At 34.6% G+C, this 18,874-nt stretch overlaps 1 protein-coding gene across 2 annotated transcripts in view; it reads right to left on the reverse strand.

Annotated features, from left to right (window-relative positions):
* Positions 1-1,001: 1,001 nt before the first annotated feature.
* Positions 1,002-18,874, reverse strand: part of fgfr1a (fibroblast growth factor receptor 1a) — a 50,705-nt gene continuing 32,832 nt past the window's right edge. The window contains exons 8-18 of one of the 2 annotated variants that reach the window (XM_051116897.1): positions 16,598-16,742; positions 13,117-13,307; positions 10,037-10,182; positions 9,809-9,930; positions 8,863-8,973; positions 7,237-7,427; positions 7,008-7,130; positions 4,791-4,861; positions 4,567-4,704; positions 4,378-4,483; positions 1,002-2,890 (exon numbers count right to left, since the gene is read on the reverse strand). In XM_051116897.1, the coding sequence (XP_050972854.1) occupies positions 2,711-2,890; positions 4,378-4,483; positions 4,567-4,704; positions 4,791-4,861; positions 7,008-7,130; positions 7,237-7,427; positions 8,863-8,973; positions 9,809-9,930; positions 10,037-10,182; positions 13,117-13,307; positions 16,598-16,742 (1,524 nt within the window). In that variant the 3' untranslated portion in view covers positions 1,002-2,710. The remainder of the gene's footprint in view (positions 2,891-4,377; positions 4,484-4,566; positions 4,705-4,790; positions 4,862-7,007; positions 7,131-7,236; positions 7,428-8,862; positions 8,974-9,808; positions 9,931-10,036; positions 10,183-13,116; positions 13,308-16,597; positions 16,743-18,874) is intronic. The other variant, XM_051116896.1, reaches the window with a different exon arrangement.

Raw genomic sequence — 18,874 nt, forward strand, 5'->3', positions numbered from 1 at the left:
TTTAAAAAAAAAACTACTTTTGCGATGTAGTCCTACGTTTTTCGCCAAATCGGAACTAAACCAGTGCAGAAAGATTCTCTGGAGAGTGAATATCAATAATTATCAAAAAAGTTGAACTTTCGACTCACAGTCGCAAAGGGACGCCAAAACATTTGAAACGGGCAGGGCCAACTTTACTAAAACGGCTATAACTTTTGAACACAAAGAGACATCTTCGCCAAACTCAGAACTTGTATGTAAGAGCTTAATCTAAGTTCACATGAAAAAAGTTGTAGAGCTTGGCCACTTGGTGGCGCTATAAGAGGGAAAAACATAAAAACAGCCATTAATAGGCAGCCGTTTGTCTTTTTGATGGGAAAATCACACGCTCTTGGCCCAATGTGCCACAAGTGGCTACAAGGACATTTGCATATCTCAAAAAAACATGGCTGCCATAGATCAATGAACTTTGAGCACCTATTAGACAAGGTTAATAGAGGCCGATAGTAATGAAAACTGGACTCTCTAGGTCAATAATTATTAAAACGTTGAAATGTACCCTTTTTTGTTAAGCTATAACAGGGTGGTTTAGAAAAGAGCCTGTCCAAATTTACCCAAAAGCCTATAAAGCCTAAACAAAAACTTGCGCACATGCAACACGTGATTTTAAACAAGCATGCAAAGTTTTAGGGAAATCGGACAACAGCTGGTGCTATAATAGTCATAAACGTTAAAAAAAAACCCCATCATATTTCTATTGTAAATGACCTGGATTTGCCAAAAATGCTTTATTTTATCATTGATTTAGGTCGTTACAGGCTTGATAAATAATATGTAATATGTCTTTTTTCATGTCCTTAAATGCCTTAAGGCTTGAACCCTGGTAATTGTTGCTTGCAGCTATATTGTTTTTTTTAATGTCATATGGTCACCATTCACTTTCACTGTTTAGAAAAAGAGCATCAGTTTCTTTCTTCCATAGAATAATCATGAAAGAAGTTTGGAAATGATATGAAGGTGAGTAAACAATGGCAGAATTTTAATTTTATAGGCAAACCATTCCTTGGAGTCACTCACTTTCAAACTCAGAATAAGACTTCAACACAAGCTGTTGCATATAAAATAAAAGCTGATACATTTATTGATGCATTTGAGCTATAAATTTGGTGTTGACTAAAGCGCAATGCAACAATCCCAATCATAATGCATGCCTTTGGAGAAAACAGACATACAGCCAGTGTTTCACAAATCCATCTCCGCTGACCCGTGCTGCGTCTCTCAGAACAAAAGCAACGTTCCGGAAATTAAAATTTACTGCAAGCGTCCCATAAACATGAGAAACAGCGTTAAATTCAAATTGCTGTATACTCTGCAACCTTCAACTATATTTTCAGCCGTATAAATCAAAGCTGGTACTTTTGTCTTGGCTTGTAGTCGGCATCAGGGTTCACTTGGCTAAAGTACGTGTGGTGGAAGTGATGCATCAGCCACTGGCAGGGAGCCAATCATCCAAAGCCACCGTCTGATGCATTTGTAGCATAGCACCTCGCTAAGAAGGGTCATTCACACCGCTATAAATAAAGCGTTAACAGCTACGCCCGGCTTTTACACTGTAAGCTTTGCATTATAATATTTAATCACGCCTACTAACCTGCGGTAAATGAGAGAGTCAATTTCACCGTAAACACAATTTATGTTGTAAACTCATCAGCAAGAGTGATATTTACAAGGTTCTTTATGCGGTATGAAGGGTTTCGTGATTCGTTCTTCAACAGCATTTTATTGGATGTGATTTTTGTAGAGTAACACAAGCGATCTGTTGATCTTCCCCATACTTGACCATTGTTTTAATGTACGGTCATCTCATTACAGGAAGCTGAACATTTATAGCATCTCTCTGAGGTACATTTTAGGTGATTTATATATTTGTGTTCGTCTTTCATTTAAAAAAATGCATTGACTTGCTTAGGACGTGAAGAAGAGAACCTTTTCAATACATATATTACATTATAGCTTAAGTCTGACGCTGTACTGAGTACCATCAGGAAGATAGCAGCAGTTTTGAGCCACTTCTGCCAAGCTGCATCAATGATAGAGGACAACAACATTAAGTAACAAAACTGGCCATCTATCAGCTCTTAATAATATAATTTCATCTACAATTCTGGTGGACGTTTTTCGCCGTCCCTTTCAAAAAAGCTACACTTCAAAAAGTTCTACATAAACGCCTCCTGGTACAAAAAGCAACAAAATCCAAATAGTGTCATAAAAATAAGAGTAGAGTGTAAATATATATTCATATTTATACATTTCTAGATGTATTTACAAGAAAGGCTGTCAGTCTGATAAACCGCGTGGAGTACATTTTCTTACGAATTTGGTCAAAAGTCCTTGTTATTTGAACACTCCCAGCATCCATTAATCTTTTCCTCATTCGATGATGCTGATGTCTCTACTGCAGATGGCAGGAAAATAGTCTAGAGAAACACACGTGTGCCACTTTCTGCTCAAGTGCCCTATAGCTTTATCGCAACAACAGGTAAAAGGGTCTGTGAAGGACCAGTTTGTTCTCTTCCAGCTTTGTGAAGCTCGCTGTCTCATTATGTGGAGTCCGTGCCGAGCTCTTGGCCGCTCTGTAGTGTGCTCTGTGGCAAAGCTTTGTCTCCTAGAGTTCACGAGTTCATGAGTCCAGCCAGGTAGCACACTGGAGACTAACTGAAGGCGAGGGAGCTCAGCGCTTTTTAAACGCCACTCCGCGGTTGGGATGAGGGGGGAATTTGGGCAGGCAGGGCTCATCAGCACCGGGGTCGTGGGAGAACACAGAGTCTTCACCGGAAGAGCACGTAGAGCTGCGTGTGTCGGGGAAATTTGGAGAAAACTGGTCCAGAGACACAGACAGGTCCAGATACTCCTGAAAATGTAAAATACACAGAAAATGTATTATTTTTGTTAATACAAAAACAAATTATTATTATTATTATTATTGATATAATAATAGTATATTTTAACTAACAATTACTCAGTAACAACAAATATAAAATATAAAAAAAATTGACTAATAATATTAATTATTGAACTACTACAATTATGATACAAATTATTACTACTACTACAAATGAAGAACAACAACAAATTATGTTACTATTATTTGTTATTATATTGTTATTATTGTAGTTATTATTATTTGATCATTTTTTCTTACTGACTTATTAATCCCTGAACAACATTATTATTATTATTATTAGTATTATTGTTGTTGTTGTTGAATATTATTACTAATAATTGATAATTTATTTGTATTATTATTATTATTATTATTATTATTATTATTATTATTATTATCATTATAATTTCTGATGAAGATAATTATTAATATAAATAGTAGAAGTTATTTTACTATTATTATTATTATTATTGTTGTTGTTGTTGTTGCTGTTGAATATTGTTAATGTTAATATTATTGAACAATTATAAAAGTTATGTTATTATTTGATAATTTATTATTATTGACTATTATTATTTGACATTTTATTTGTATTATTATTGCTGCTGCTGCAGATTATTATTAATATGTAATAATAATATTTGATTTTATTACTATTTAATAATAATAACAACAATAATAATAATAATAAATTAACAACTATTTGTTTAACACAATTTGTCATTGTGTTATTATTTGATAATATAATAATTTGATCATTTTTATTATTATTGATTTATTAATCCCTGAACATAATTATTATTATTGTTATTATTATTACGTTGTTGAATATTATTACTGAACAATTATAAGTTATTATTTGTTATTATTATTATTTGATATTTTATTATTGACTTATTATTTGACAATTTTATTATTATTGTTATTATTATTATTATGATTATTGCTGCTGCTGATTATTATTAATCGTAGTAGTTATTTAATTTTATTCATACTATTCTTATTATTACTGAATAATTATAAGTTGAGAATTTATTATTTTTATTATTATTATTATTATTATTATTATTATTATTATTATTACATTATTTCACTATTTATTTGTATTATTATTATTTTATCATTATTATTGATCTTTTATTATTATTGACTTATTAAACCCTGAACAACATTATTATTACTACTACTACTAATAATAATAATTATTATTGTTGTTGTTTTTCCTTTTTATTATCCTTGATGATAATCACTGATGATAAAATGATTATTATAGTAATTTTTAATAATTTACATTTTTAATAATAATAATTATTAGCAGTAGTAAATAAAAACAACACTGAATAATACAAAATGTATCATTATTGATATTTAATATTCCTATGCTGTTATGCAGGGTTGCACTTTTTAGAAAGTGGATTACCAACTGTCGTGATGCAGTTTCTGTAGGGGCTCACCTGATTGGATGTCATAGAGAGGGTGCGGTCTAGATCTTCCACCAGCTGTTTGAATGTAGGTCTCTGAGATGGAACGGCATGCCAGCAATCTCTCATCATCATATACCTGCAAGAAGAACACGGGTTTAAAAACTGTAGGAAGAAACCTCTCCCATCATGACAGAAGATACAGCATTAAAACAAACTTACAGTTCGTGGGTACACGAGGAGGGGCGGTCCATGCGGTGACCTTCCTTTAGCAGTTTAAAGAGTTCCTCCACAGGCACACCTGGGTACGGTGAGCCGCCAAGAGTAAAGATCTCCCACAGCAACACCCCAAAAGACCACCTAACATGCAAAGAATGACTATTATTAACAGACAAATGCATTTAGTATGCGAGTGAGTTTGAGAGAATATATATATACAGACGTACACGTCACTCTGATGGGTGTAGATGCGGTCGAACAGAGCTTCAGGCGCCATCCATTTCACTGGTAAACGACCCTGTGGAGAACACAAGCATTTCATTTACTTACTCATTATCTGTTTCTGATTAAAGAACTGATACATCTGCTTGTGACAAATGCTGCCTTCAAATCTCATCCCAACCCGTTTGTCACAGACCCACAAATGAGGCGTCAAATCATGAGGCTTATTAAGAAGTGGTGTGCTATGACTTTTATAAGTGACCTACATTACCGTTCAAAAGTTTGGGGTCAGTACATTTTTATTGTTTCTTTTTTTTTTTTTTTTTTTTAGAAATTAATACTTTTATTCACCAAGGATGTATTGTTAATAATTAAAAGTTTATTAAAAGTTAATAATAAATAATTTACATTGTTATAAAATATTTATATTTTAAATAAACACTGTTTTAAACTTTTAAACTTGTTATTCATGAAAGAATCCTGAAAAAAAATTACAGGTTCCAAAAAAATATTTGGCAGCACAACTGTTGATATTATCCAACATTGATCATTCTAATAATAAATCCGCATATTAGAATGATTTCTGAAGGATCATGTGACACTTAAGACTGGAGTAACAGCTGATAAAAATTCAGCTTTTCATCACAGGAATAAATTCTATTTTTAAGTATGTTAAAATAAAAAACATTATTTTATATTGTAAAAACATTTTGCAATATTACTGTTTTTTTTTTCTATATTTTTAATCAAATACATGCAGCCTTGATGAGCATAAGAGACTACTTTAAAGACTATTACAAGTCTTACTGACCCCAAACTTTTGAACGGTAGTGTATATCTCTACATCCGAACATTGTATAGACATGGTGGTTAGCTCTTTTGACTCATGTGAGCAAACAGGACTTCCAATGTTACACATGCTAGCACTGAAAAGTTACATGCTAACAGCTGCCAAGCCACTCCCTAACAACCAAACAAAGTACCCTAGCAACCGTTTAGCAGGACCTATATCTCTGCATCAGAACATGGCATAGACATGGTACTTGTCTCTTTTGACTCGTGCTAGCAAACAGGACTTCCAACATGTTACACATGCTAGCACTGAATAGTTACATGCTAACAGCTGCAAAGCCACTTCCTAACAACCAAACAGAGTACCCTAGCAACCATTTATCAAGACCTATATCTCTGCATCAGAACATTGTATAAACATTGGGTTGGGTCTTTGGACTCATGCGAGCAAACAGGACTTCCAACATGCTACACATGCTAGCACTGAATTGTTACATGCTAATAGCTGCCAAGCCATTCTAGGGCTGCACGATAAATCAAATTAGGCAATTGCACGCAATTGCAATTAGGCTGCGATTGTCATGCACATCTTGTCAGGGAAGCACAGTTCTGTGATCAGTAGTAAATCTCCATCTGAAGGCCAGAGCATGCTCTTGCGCGGAAACAGAATACGCCCCGAAGAAGAAACCCAGGAAATCACGATCGCTGCAGCTGAATAAACAGAACATTTAACTGCTTTCATTGATTCAACGTGACTAATAAACACATGACTACGACAATATATGGTTTATCTGAGTTCTTCTTATTATAATTTTCCTTATAATAAAATATATAATAAAGCAATGATTTATCAGTGCTTAGAAACCTACGAAATATGTTGCAAGCCTTATTCTATGTAAGAAGCCACATCATCTCACAGAAAGATTTATTTCAAACACTCAACTTAAGTTATGAAGTGAGTTTGGAGTAAAAACGTTATTAAATGTGGTATTTTCACACGCTTTCAGATGTAGCAGCATTTACTACACAGAGCCGTAGTTCACTGAGAAGCTACGCAAACACCTGTCATTATCGCAGAATGATGCCTTTGACTTCTTTATCACGTGATTAAATCGTCTACGATAATGAACCCGATATCGTGTGGCTTGTCAGTGAACTACGGCTCTGTGTAGTAAATGTTGCTACATCTGAAAGCATGTGCTGGAGATTTACTACTGATTACAGAACCAGATTTACTGACAAAACACCTATGACAATTGCCTTCAATTAATCATGCAGCCCTAAGCCACTAGCTTACAACCAAACAGGTTCTTTGTAGCCACTAGCTTACAACTTGGACAGGTTCATTGTACTTTAAACAGCAAAGAGCAAATTAACATTTCTATATTTAATAAAGTGACTTTTCTTATGCCTCAGTCCAAAATTCTTACATTGGTGGTCTTCTTGTAGTAATCAATATGATGGATGTCTCTGGCCAGGCCGAAGTCTGCTATCTTCATAACATTATCTTCCGTTACCAGGACATTACGGGCAGCCAAGTCTCTGTGAATACACTACAACAGAGAAAACACATATGCATATTAATCAAGCAAATAATTCATCATATAAGTCATGTGTTAATTTGACTGATATGAGAACAGAAGCATTTGAGATGCCAACCTTCTTGGATGCGAGGTACTCCATGCCACGCGCCACCTGGTAAGCGCAGGAGACCAGGTCTTTAATTGACATGTTCTCCACAGGCACCTGGTCGGGGTTGTAGCAGTACTCCATCCCAGGTGGACGACGTGCACGCAGATACTCCCTTAGATTGCCCTTTGCAGCAAACTCCACAATGACGTAGAGCGGACCTGACAAATAAACATATGAACACATTCCAGTCACACAATTTATGGAGAAATATAACATAAATGATCAAAATTAGTGGTTAAACGCAGAGTTTTGCTAATGAAGGTGTTTCCACCTTAGTGGAAAGTCATTATGATGCCAGTTTTATATATATCATACAATATTATGACAGCAAATGTGATTTAAATAAACTTTTTTTTTTTAATAACATCAATTTTACAAAGGTTGGAGTTAATAAAAAGCAACTGCAATATTGTAAAATATTATTACAATTTAAAAGAACAGTTTTTTACTGTAATATATTTTAAAATGCAATTAATTCCTGTGATCAAAGCTGAATTTTTAGCATCTTTAATCCAGTCTTCAGTGTCACATGATCCTTCAGAAATCCACAATATGCTAATTTGCTGCATTTATTATTATTATTATTAATTTTGAAAACAGTTGTGCCGCTTCATATTTTTGTGGAAACCATGATACATTTTTATTTTTCAGAATTTTCGATGAATAGAACGTTCAAAAGAACAGCATTTATTTGAAATAGAAATCTTTTGTAACATTATAAAAGCCTTTTGATCAATTGTTGATCAAAGATTTTAGCATCCCTGCTGAATCAAAATATTTTTTCCTTCCAAAAATATAAAAATATAAATATCTTACCAAGCCAAACTTTTTAAACAGTATTTTTAATGTTTTGAAAAAAGTGGAAAAAAAGTGTTTTTATTGTTAACTAAAACTATTAAAAACATTTTTCATTATAAAGCTGTAAATAAAATAACATTAGATTAAAAACTTATCTTAAAAAAAAAAATGCAGAAATTTCGCCTTGGTAAATTACTGAAATAAAATCAGTTTAAGCTGAAGTACTATGACTACAACTAAAATAAAAATGAAATCTAAATAGAAATAGAAAATAACTAAACTAAATAACTAAATAATTGAATAATAAAAAAAGACAAAATTACTAAAATTAAACTGAAAACAAAATATTAAATCTATTTTAAAATGTTAATAAAGACTAAAATATAAATATATAAAGTTTAATATAATATAATAATATTAATATACATATTAATAAGTAGTAATCCTAAATAACACTAAAAATTCTAAATAATACTAAAAAATAACAGCAGTGTACTAAATTCATAAAAATTAAAACAAATCAGTGTTTTATTTTATATGGACGTAGCCTTGAACATGCTGCTGTTTTTAATCTAGGATTTACAAGTGATTCAATAAGGAAGTTGGGTTAAATTTATCTAGCATTTGCAATCACAATAGCTGGACTGATGACAACATCCTGTCCTTTTGAAGTCAAAAAGCAGCATGCCTAACAAATTGGTTTTGAAATATGAAATGATTTACGCCCATATCGCATTATCCCTAAACGTCTACCTCCGCCCACCCGTCTCCCTCCCTCCTTCATGCTTTACTCACCATCTTGTGTGCAGGCCCCCAGCAAGTTGATGATGTTCTTGTGTTTGCCAATAATCTTCATCATTTCCATCTCGGAGATGAGGTCTGACAGGTCCTTCTCTGTGGCGTCGGCTATAAAAGCAATATTGATGAACACACATATATCTTAGTATGACAGGTCACGAAACCTTCAGCCTCTAAGCTCTAAGGTACAAACGGACTGTGCAGATGGGTGATTTTATTTATTTCCTTTTTCATTTATTTCCGGTGTCGACGTGAAATCAACTTAACAGTATGGAACATTTAATTTAATGCATTTTTCAGTGAAACTGAATTATTTGTAGAAAATAGTACAGAGTGAGATCTGATTTTAGTGGATACTAAAAAGTAATGCTATTACTGTAATTTTATACTGAGTGATGTGTATTGATGAATTGTGTACAACAAGTCCAAAAACATTTATTATGCTTGTTCAGGTTAACTTAGTTTGTTACAATTTATAATGGTGTTCAGAAAAATACTGCCTATGTATGATGCATTACAGATCAGTGAGTGAGTCAGATGCTAATTAAGTGAATGAATCAAATGGATAATGAGTGTTTGGGAGTTTGTTTCACTAATTCATCTACATAATCAATTCATAAGACTCATTTATTTGTGAATGAGCCAACACAAATATGACAGATATGATTAATTTTGCAGTAGTGCTGCAATGCAGGGCAGTGCTAAAGTAAAACGCAAATATTACATTAATCTGAATAAACAGCTGCTGTGGTATGGTATGTAACACAAGAGCTCGATTAACATGCTTCAGGGTCAAGGTGAAATACAGATGAGAGCTCAGCAGACCATCAGATTCCTCATGAGACACTGAAATCCAGACAGAGTTTGCTGGCATACATTCATTTTTACACCACACACGCACACACACAACAGTTTGCTAACAATGGCGGGGTAAAACACTTACATTTGAGCATCTTCACAGCCACTTTGGTGACACGACTGGGTTTGTCTTTATCCATCCCGATAGCCTCGGCCATCATCACCTGCCCGAAACAGCCCTCGCCGAGCGGCTTCCCAAGAACCAACCTGAGACATAAACACACACAATATTAAATATTATACCTACATTTCGCCCGGCCATATATAAGATGGTCAACAAATGATGAGTAAAATGTGTGTATGTGTGTGTTACCTGTCTCTGGCCACCTCCCAGCGTGGATCCTGGGGTAGTTCATATTCAGAGACCCCTGAGAGCATAGGGGAACCACTGGAAGACAGGCGCGAAGGCCGGACAAGCATCCCACCAGAGTGCATAGATGAGCTGGAGTCCACAGACACCTGTATGAAAACACTTACAACTTACTCTCCATACAACACAGCAATAGAAATACACATGAAAAGACGTGTGTGTGTGTGTGTGTGTGTGTTAGTTACTTGCTGAAGAGCCACCGATGCAGACATATGAGATGAGACTTACTGACATTATACAACAGCAATTCTCAAAGAAAATAGAACTACACAATTTAATATTTAATAATCAGCTCAACAAAAATATCAAAAGCCATTTGTGACTGGCATAAAAACTTAATGATTTCAAGATGCAAATTTTGCATTGGGCTCAAGATGGTTTCATAGATTGACCTCTACTTGGTTTAAAGTTACTTTATACTTCGCTAGACTACTGCCAGTAAGTTTAAACTTGAGATTTTTAATTCTGAGATTTTAAAATTTAAGATATATTATGCATTTACATTAAAACACCAGTGGGATTAAAGTTAAGAAGACATCAAATTGACATCAGAAAGACATTTATGTAAATTGAACTTCAAACATTTTGGTCTGCATATGCATTAAATTAATTTCAGTGTGGGATTTCATATTTTCACCCAATTATCACTGAAAGTAATTGACATCAAATGTTGTTACAGCATCTTGATCAAGTCTTGACTAATTTTTGATGTCATATTGTTATCAAGGTGCCTGCTGGAAAGCCGTATGATGTTTTTGGAAAGGCGAGGTAATATTTACCGATTTTGATTTTTGCTGGTAAAACACATTCATTTCAATTGGAATCCACATGAATAGGAATTTCACAAGGGTGAATGATTTTCTCATGCAGGTTTCACAACTCATTCAAGTTTGTCACATAAATTTAGACGTTTGAAAGTGACTTCATAAATTGCTGTGGGCAGCTTCCAGTAATTTCAGTAGGAATCTACATGATCTGGAATTTCATATGACAATTTTCCCATACAGGTCTCATACCAGGCTGAGGTCACGCAGATTCTGCTTGGTTTGCAAGTATACGTCATATACTTTTCAACTTATATACGTCAACAGATTATTGACGGCAACCTTGAGTTTAAATTGCATGTTCCCCCGGTTCCCCCTAGTCCCAGACTAAAATGTAAGTCTGAACTATTTCAAATGAAAGAAACGTGCACTGACTGATCTTAAAATATATCAGTGCCTTTGTTTTGTCTCAAGATGGGCACCAGTAATGTTTTTTTCTAAGGCACTTTTATAAAAAAATACTTAAATTGCCTAATTGAACTATGGCCTAATTCTGGCTTAGTCTAACTTTGTCTGTGGAACCAGGCTCTTATATTCAAAGCAATAAGAAAGCTTTGGAAAGATGCAGTCATTGTTTGAAGCATTTTTTGCCTGTGAAATACAGTATTTTCAATAAGAATCCACATGAATATTAATTTCTCATGAGGACGGATGATTTCCCTTGCAGAATTTGCATTTGGTTCAAGACTGTCACATTGCTTGGTTTGTATGTGACTTCATACATCATTTCAGGCTAAATCCTGTAGTTTCATTAGGAATCCATGATCAGGAAATTTGCTTAACGATTTCCCCATGCAAGTTTCGCATCAGGTTCAAGTTGGTCACACGGATTCACCTCAGCTTGGTTTGAAATTGAATTCATACATCACTGCACATGAAATCCAGTCTTTCAGTAGGAATCAATGTGGATTTTGCATGTGGTCAAATGATCTCCCCTTGAAGCAATTTCACAATGAGTTTAACTGGTCATGCACATTTGGTGCTGCTTGGTTTGAAAATGCTTAAAACGTTGGTACACTATAGAATATAGACTTCCTCCCTTTCTGTCATCAATTTTATCAAATGTGACCTACCTTAGAGAACAGAACTATTAAGATTTTGGTAACACTTCAGTTTAGGGCAGGTCTGTCCTGGAGGGCCGCCAGAGTTTAGCTTGCCTCAACACACCTGTCGGGAAATTTCTAGTATGCCTAGTATTAGCTGGTTCAGGTGTGTCTAATTGGGGTTGGAACTAAACTCTACAGGACACCGGCTCTCCAGGACCGAGTTTGGGCACCCCTGGTTTAGGCAACAATTCTCACTATTAACCAGTTACTTATTAGCATGCATATTCCTGATACTTCATATCAGCTGTTGATTAGTATTGATAAAGCGCATATTAATGCCTTATTCCGTATGACTATATTTCAGATCCCTAATCTTCCCCCATAGCTAAACTTCACTACCTTACTAATTATTAAATACCAGCAAATTAGGAGTTCACTGAGGCAAAAGTACTTAATAGTAAGAATTGGTCCTTAAACTAAAGTGTGACCAAAATTTTATTTACTGAAATAAACAGATTTTTTTATTGTTTAACATTAGAACTAAATGTGACCTTGGACCACAAAACCAGTCATAAGGGTAAATTTTTCAAATTTAAGAATTTAAATCTGAAAGCTGAACAAATTTTTGGTTAGGATAAGACAATATTTGGCTGAGATAAAACTATTTGAAAATCTGGAATCTGAAAAAAAAAAAAAACAAAAAAAAAAAAAAACATAAAAATGTTGAGAAAATTGCCTTAGAAGTTGCCCAAATGAAGTTCTTAGCAATGCATATTAGTAATCAAAATTTAAATTATGGTAGGAAATTTACAAAATACCTTCATGGAACATGATCTTTTCTTAATATCCCAATGATTTTTGGCATAAAAGAAAAAAAAAATAATTTTGACCCATACAATGTATTGCTACTGCTACAAATATACCCCAGTGACTTAAGACTGGTTTTGTGGTCCAGGGTCACAAATATCTTCAAACTGTATTATAGTTCTAGACGACCTCCGAAGGTGACCTTTTTTTTTTTTGGGAGAAATACTTTCAGTGTCCATCACATGCTTCAAGAAGTTCCACAGTTACACTGAAATAAGAAGCTGTTGAAATGAAATGTTTATGTTTAGTGGCAAAGAGATCAAACCCCCTATCTACTTTCTGTTACCTGTCTGCGCAGCGGGATGCTCTTGGCCAGCTTGTGGACAGCCAGCTGGCTGTTGAAGTCACTTTTCTTGGACGAGCTGTGCATTTTGGCTACCACGGTGGTCACCACCATCACACAGATGAGGAAGAAGCCCACGCAGTAGATCAGCACCTCCAGGTAGGTCTGGTTTGGCAGTGGAGTTGCGGGAATTTCTAGATTATGAAAGAAGGGAGCAATGCAAGGTGGCAGAAGGGAAGGAAATAAGCTTGCTGAATGCTGAAGGGATGATGTGTTTATTTACCTTTGTGTGCTAAGAGAGAAATTCAGTCTATAACATAAACCTGAATGCAAATATACAAAGACACACTGATGCACACACATACATGCACAAACCAAAATAACAAACAAAATCCTCTTAAATGAAATCTGGAGATGTCGTCGTTCACGTGAGTGGTGCATTGCAATGAACACAAACTCCTATTGTAGCATGATAATTACTTCTTTCATGGATTGGGTTTCATGGCACATTCTTCTGCTTATGTGACTAGCAGGAGAAGGAAACCACTGCTCATGATACTTGGCAGCTCTCGCTTCAAAATTAGGCCAAAAAATGGCCTTATGTAAACTCATATGAGACATTAAATTTGCAACACAAATACAAATGTAAATTGAGAGGAATGGCTTATCTGGGTGGGTAGAGAAAATCTGAGCGGGTATGCATTTCAGTATAATTGGAGAGGTAGGTTATGGGGGTAAAATTACATGAGAAGTCTGCCTGATACAGATATTTCCTATGCTGTTTGCTTGGTGTTTGTCTGCCCCAAGGCTCTGGTTTATAATACTGGGTTTCTTCCACACAATTCATGCACACAAAAGATGTTATTGTGTCATGTATACATTTCACACAGCACACAACAAAACACATGCAAATGCATCTCATTTGACACATCACTTCTCTTTGCCTTCTCTTTTAATAGCTAAATGGACAATCAAATATGAATAGTGTAGTATGAACATGAAGCTTAAGCTTCATTAAGCCCACAATTGCTGACTGCAACATGCAAGAAAATCAACATTCAACAGCAAGAATGAAACTTCATTCTTAGTGTTGAATGTGTTTAAGACTTGGACAAGCATCTTGATAAATCGAATCCATTTAAATACATTTTAAACAGATTCACCCTCTAAGTGAGGCATTTATCAAACCTGAGCCAAAGAGGAAATGACGTCAGCATAGGGTTTATGCTTAAAAATCATGCTCTTTGGGATGCTTGTCAAGTGTTCAGGCAAACAGAAAAGTTAATTGGAAACAGACTAATTTTGAAAAACTAGGAAAAGGGTTTATGATGGAAACAAAGTTTCGCCAAACCACTAGCCACAGTATGTCATCTGTTCTCGGCTGTTATTTACTATGCTTTACATAACTTATTTTGCAGTTAAATTACGGTTTCTGACGTACATCGTGAAAATAATTAAAGATGTTTGCCAAACATCTCTAATTAGGTTCAAATTTTTTGCACTTTATTTTACAGTCCTGTTCTACATGTATGTACTGCAACTAGGTACTAAACCTAAGCGTAAGTCCAAACAGTGAACCTGTATTACTTAGTAGGGTACAACATCATTGTACAAGGCGCCTTTGATATTATTTCCCTCTAAACCACTCGATGACAGAAAAAAAGTGGCGTAGCACTTTCCGAAACATTCGCTTTTCAAGATACACGTGCAAATTTGTCTGATCTTTGACGCGATCCCGGGCAGCAGTGCAAAGTGGATTCTGTGCTTACTTGATCTAACATTTGATGTTTTCAAAAATGTTGTAGATTTAAGTAGCAAATGAGAATCGCTAAAATTCTTGAACATATCTTGAACAAAGGTCTTCTTAATGATTTCCAGATGTTTAATATAATTAAAACAGCAGTTTTTAAATAGCGAAATAATATGTAAAAGTATGGTATTCGGGGTCAAAATCGCCCCTGCTGTTGGGGCTAAAAGGCACAATATTAACATGATAATTAATAGAAGGCTGATTTTTCCATTTGTTGACATGACATTATTAGATTCAGATCGTAAATATATATCATGTTGGGTGTGGACAAGATCTTATCTTAGAAATAAGCACCATGTTTAAAATGAAACCATCATATTTAAAAACATGCTATTAATCATATCACATAATAAAATATAATTTGTTGTTATTACTGTAAATCTATATTAAATTACTATGGGATCTCCTTCAATGCTTTCAGAATCTTTACATTTTAAAATGATTTTATTTCTGTATTTTAAAATACATTTTTTATATTAACATTTTAATGACAGTATATTTACTGAACAAAAACTAATTATTTTATTAATCAAAATAAGCAGAAAATAGTACAGACTTTGTTAAAGTAATTGTTCTGAACAAGTATTAACTTATATTATAATATTATTTTAGTTAAAGTATTTGCATCAATACTTTAGCCCCTCCTTGCCACTTCATCCATTTATGAGATTTTTAAAGAAAATAAACAATTTTTACAATTTATTTTCTCACAAAATCTTGCTCCATAAATGTTCAATACAAACATATATATTTTTCTGCAATCATACACTTTGGGAGCAGTGAAAATCACATTTTTTTCTTAGGGTGTGCCTTTAGCCCCGTTGTACTCTACTACCGTAAGTACTTTGTAAGTGCATGTACTGTCAAATAAAATGCAATTGCTCTTTACCAACCCCAGTCGGCCATAATTATTTTATTTTCGCAAGTGAATAAATAACATAGGGTTACCAATAAAAAGCAAGTAGCATTCATCTGGTCATGCAATCTCACTAGACTGAAACCGCTTTTATAAAGCTACTATTTTGAGTCGTTAACAAATGATTTTTCAAAATTACTGTTCCGGTCTCTGAGTAAATATTTACTTTGTGCACCTCTAAACACAGTTCAGTTTTACTCTGACGTTATGGGTGGTTTGGCTTCGCTCCGATTCCATTTTTCTAAAGAAAGACTAGAAACATGTCATTTTGACATGCTTCGACTGACATTTCGAGTGTCAGTCAACACCCAGATGAATAACAAAACCACAAAGCAGACACAAAGGGGTTGAATAATGGTGCGGTTCACAAAGAATACGTTTGCATTGTTATTTGCTACAAAAGCACTGCATTGGTTGTAATGAAAGTAAACACACGTAAACACAAGCGAGTGTTTACTGTCATTGACAATGGGACTATTAGGCTAATTTAATAGTTTTAAAAATATTAATGACATTCACGCTATACATTTTGTTTTTGTCAAAATTTTGTCAGATGTTAATCATATTTATGAAAAGTGAATGTCCACTATGTGTTTCTTTGAACCAGTCAATTTTAAGTCAAGCCTTCCACTGAGTCAAAGTATTATTTGGTTTAATGGAAAACCAACACAGTGATGTGACCAAATTCAACCCACAATGTGAACTGCCGCTATTAGACAGAGAAGAAACCATCAACCAAAAGCAGCACCACAAGATACCTTTATAGACAGTCAACCATGCAGAGTGATGGGAGTGGCCGATAGAGTTCCCAGCCAAGCAGGTGTACTCTCCAGCATCCTCTAAAGACACATTCCTGATCTGCAGTACCTCCATCTCCTTATCCGTGGTGTTGACGCCTGCCGTCTATAGAGAAAAGAACCACAGGATGAAGCCGGAGAGCTCCGGGAAAACCCACCAGAGGAGAGACAGAGAGATTTTGGATAAAGAGCGGTGAAGATTTGACAACATAAGAGAAAGGCGTTGGAGAAACACCCTTTAGGTCTGCTCCCTGATTGGATCCTTCGACGACCCTGCTGACAGATTTGAGGTTAGCTGGAGAACAGAGCGCACGGCTCCACCTGTTAGAGACCCAACACCTGAAGACAAGGGCGACGTCCACCCCTCGCCACCCTAGAGTCCATCTCCACATGCACAAGACGGGCCACATGGAACATTACCCAGCAGAGACTGTACCGAATCGCTCGCCCATAGGCACGCATTCAGAAAACGAAGCAAGAAAGGCCTGTTTAAAGGATGTTTGTGAGAGTCAGGATGCCAAAGGTACTGGAACTTCAATTACTGGAGCGGTACTATAGGACCTGTTGAATTTGCTATCCAAGTGCTGTCAACACATTAAGAAAATATCGGCGTGCACTATTTTGAAAATTGTGGCCATCTTTGGAAGTGAGTATTGTAGGCCAGATGAGATAAAACAAAGGCTGGGAAAATAGCATTAATTTTTACAACTGATGTGGACTGTTTGAATAGTTTTTCCTCAGTTCCCGTATGCTCATATTAATTGTTGACATGTTGTTGCAAAGAACAGCTTTCAGGTTATGGTCTTATGCCCCTGCATCGCCCTCCTAGGAATTTTATTGCACCTGACAAGAATGAATTGCGATTAATCACAGAAAGCTATCATAGATATTTTGAAGACTCTTGGTAAATGAATAGCTCTTGATCCCAACAGACTTCCATATTATGGAAAAGAAAATACTGTGGAAGTTGTTTGGTTACCAACATTCTTCAAAATATCAATGACATCAAGGTGAGTAAACGATGACCAAATTTTCCATTTTGGGTGAATTACTCCTTATTATGTACAGTTGAAGTCAAAAGTTTACATACACCTTGCAGAATCTACAAAATGTTAATTATTTTACCAAAATAAGAGGCATCATATAAAATACATGTCATTTTTGTTTAGTATTGACCTGAATAAGATATTTCACATAAAAGACGAGAAAGACAAGAAAAAAATAATAGTTGAATTTATAAAAATTACTCTTTTCAAAAGTTTACATACGCTTGATTCTTAATACTTTGTTGTTACCTGAATGATGCGTCGCTGTTTTTTTTAAATCATGGTTGTTCATGGGTGCATTAAGAGCCAGGGGTGTAAACTTTTGAACAGAATGATGTACATGTGTATTTTACAAATATCTTCAGGACAAACAAGGGACTCATGAACAACTATCACTAAACAAAAACAAAAACAAAACAGCTGTGCATGATTCAGGTAACAACACAGTATTAAGAAACTAGTGTATGTAAACTTTTGGTTTTTTTTTTAATAAGTTCAACTATTATTTTCTCTTGTAGACTATACGTAAACGTCTTATGTGAAATATCTTATTCAGGTCAGTACTAAATTAAAAATAACATGCATTTTGTATGATCCCTTTATTTTGGTAAAATTAACATTTTGCAGATTCTGCAAGGTGTATGTAAACTTTTGACTTCAACTGTATGTTTTCTAATAATTATTAATAAAACTGTTACAATGATTGCAATTATTATTGTTATTCTTAAAACACAAGCTGCTCTGGCTTTATCAAATAAAGTACATTGTTTATTAACAGTATGTAATCAGTACATTGAAAACCAAGTCACAGGTTAATCAAAGCTTTTTACTGGCCAAAATAGTAGTCATTTATGTCATGATAGACTAATAAATGTGTTTTTTTTTTTTTCTTCACAATAGCAATCAATACTTGAGAACTTGATTAATACATAAATACTGCATACTTTTAATTGCATTAGGAGATTTATATTAATATGTATAGCTAAAAAAATGTGTTTTTTTTTTTTTTCATTTAATATCAACACATTTTTTGCAGTGATATGAAGAATTGTGAATTTTCACTGGTATTTGTACCAATTCAGTGTTCGCAACTGTGGCAACCCTATGAGGAAGAAAGAGACTGTAGAATTTAATTATGGAAGCAAAGCAATAGCATAGTGGAGCCAGGTAGAAAATAAGCCCCTGAGCGAGC

Source organism: Labeo rohita, chromosome 8 (assembly GCF_022985175.1).
Source record: "Labeo rohita strain BAU-BD-2019 chromosome 8, IGBB_LRoh.1.0, whole genome shotgun sequence".
NCBI classification, from domain to species: Eukaryota; Metazoa; Chordata; class Actinopteri; order Cypriniformes; family Cyprinidae; genus Labeo; species Labeo rohita.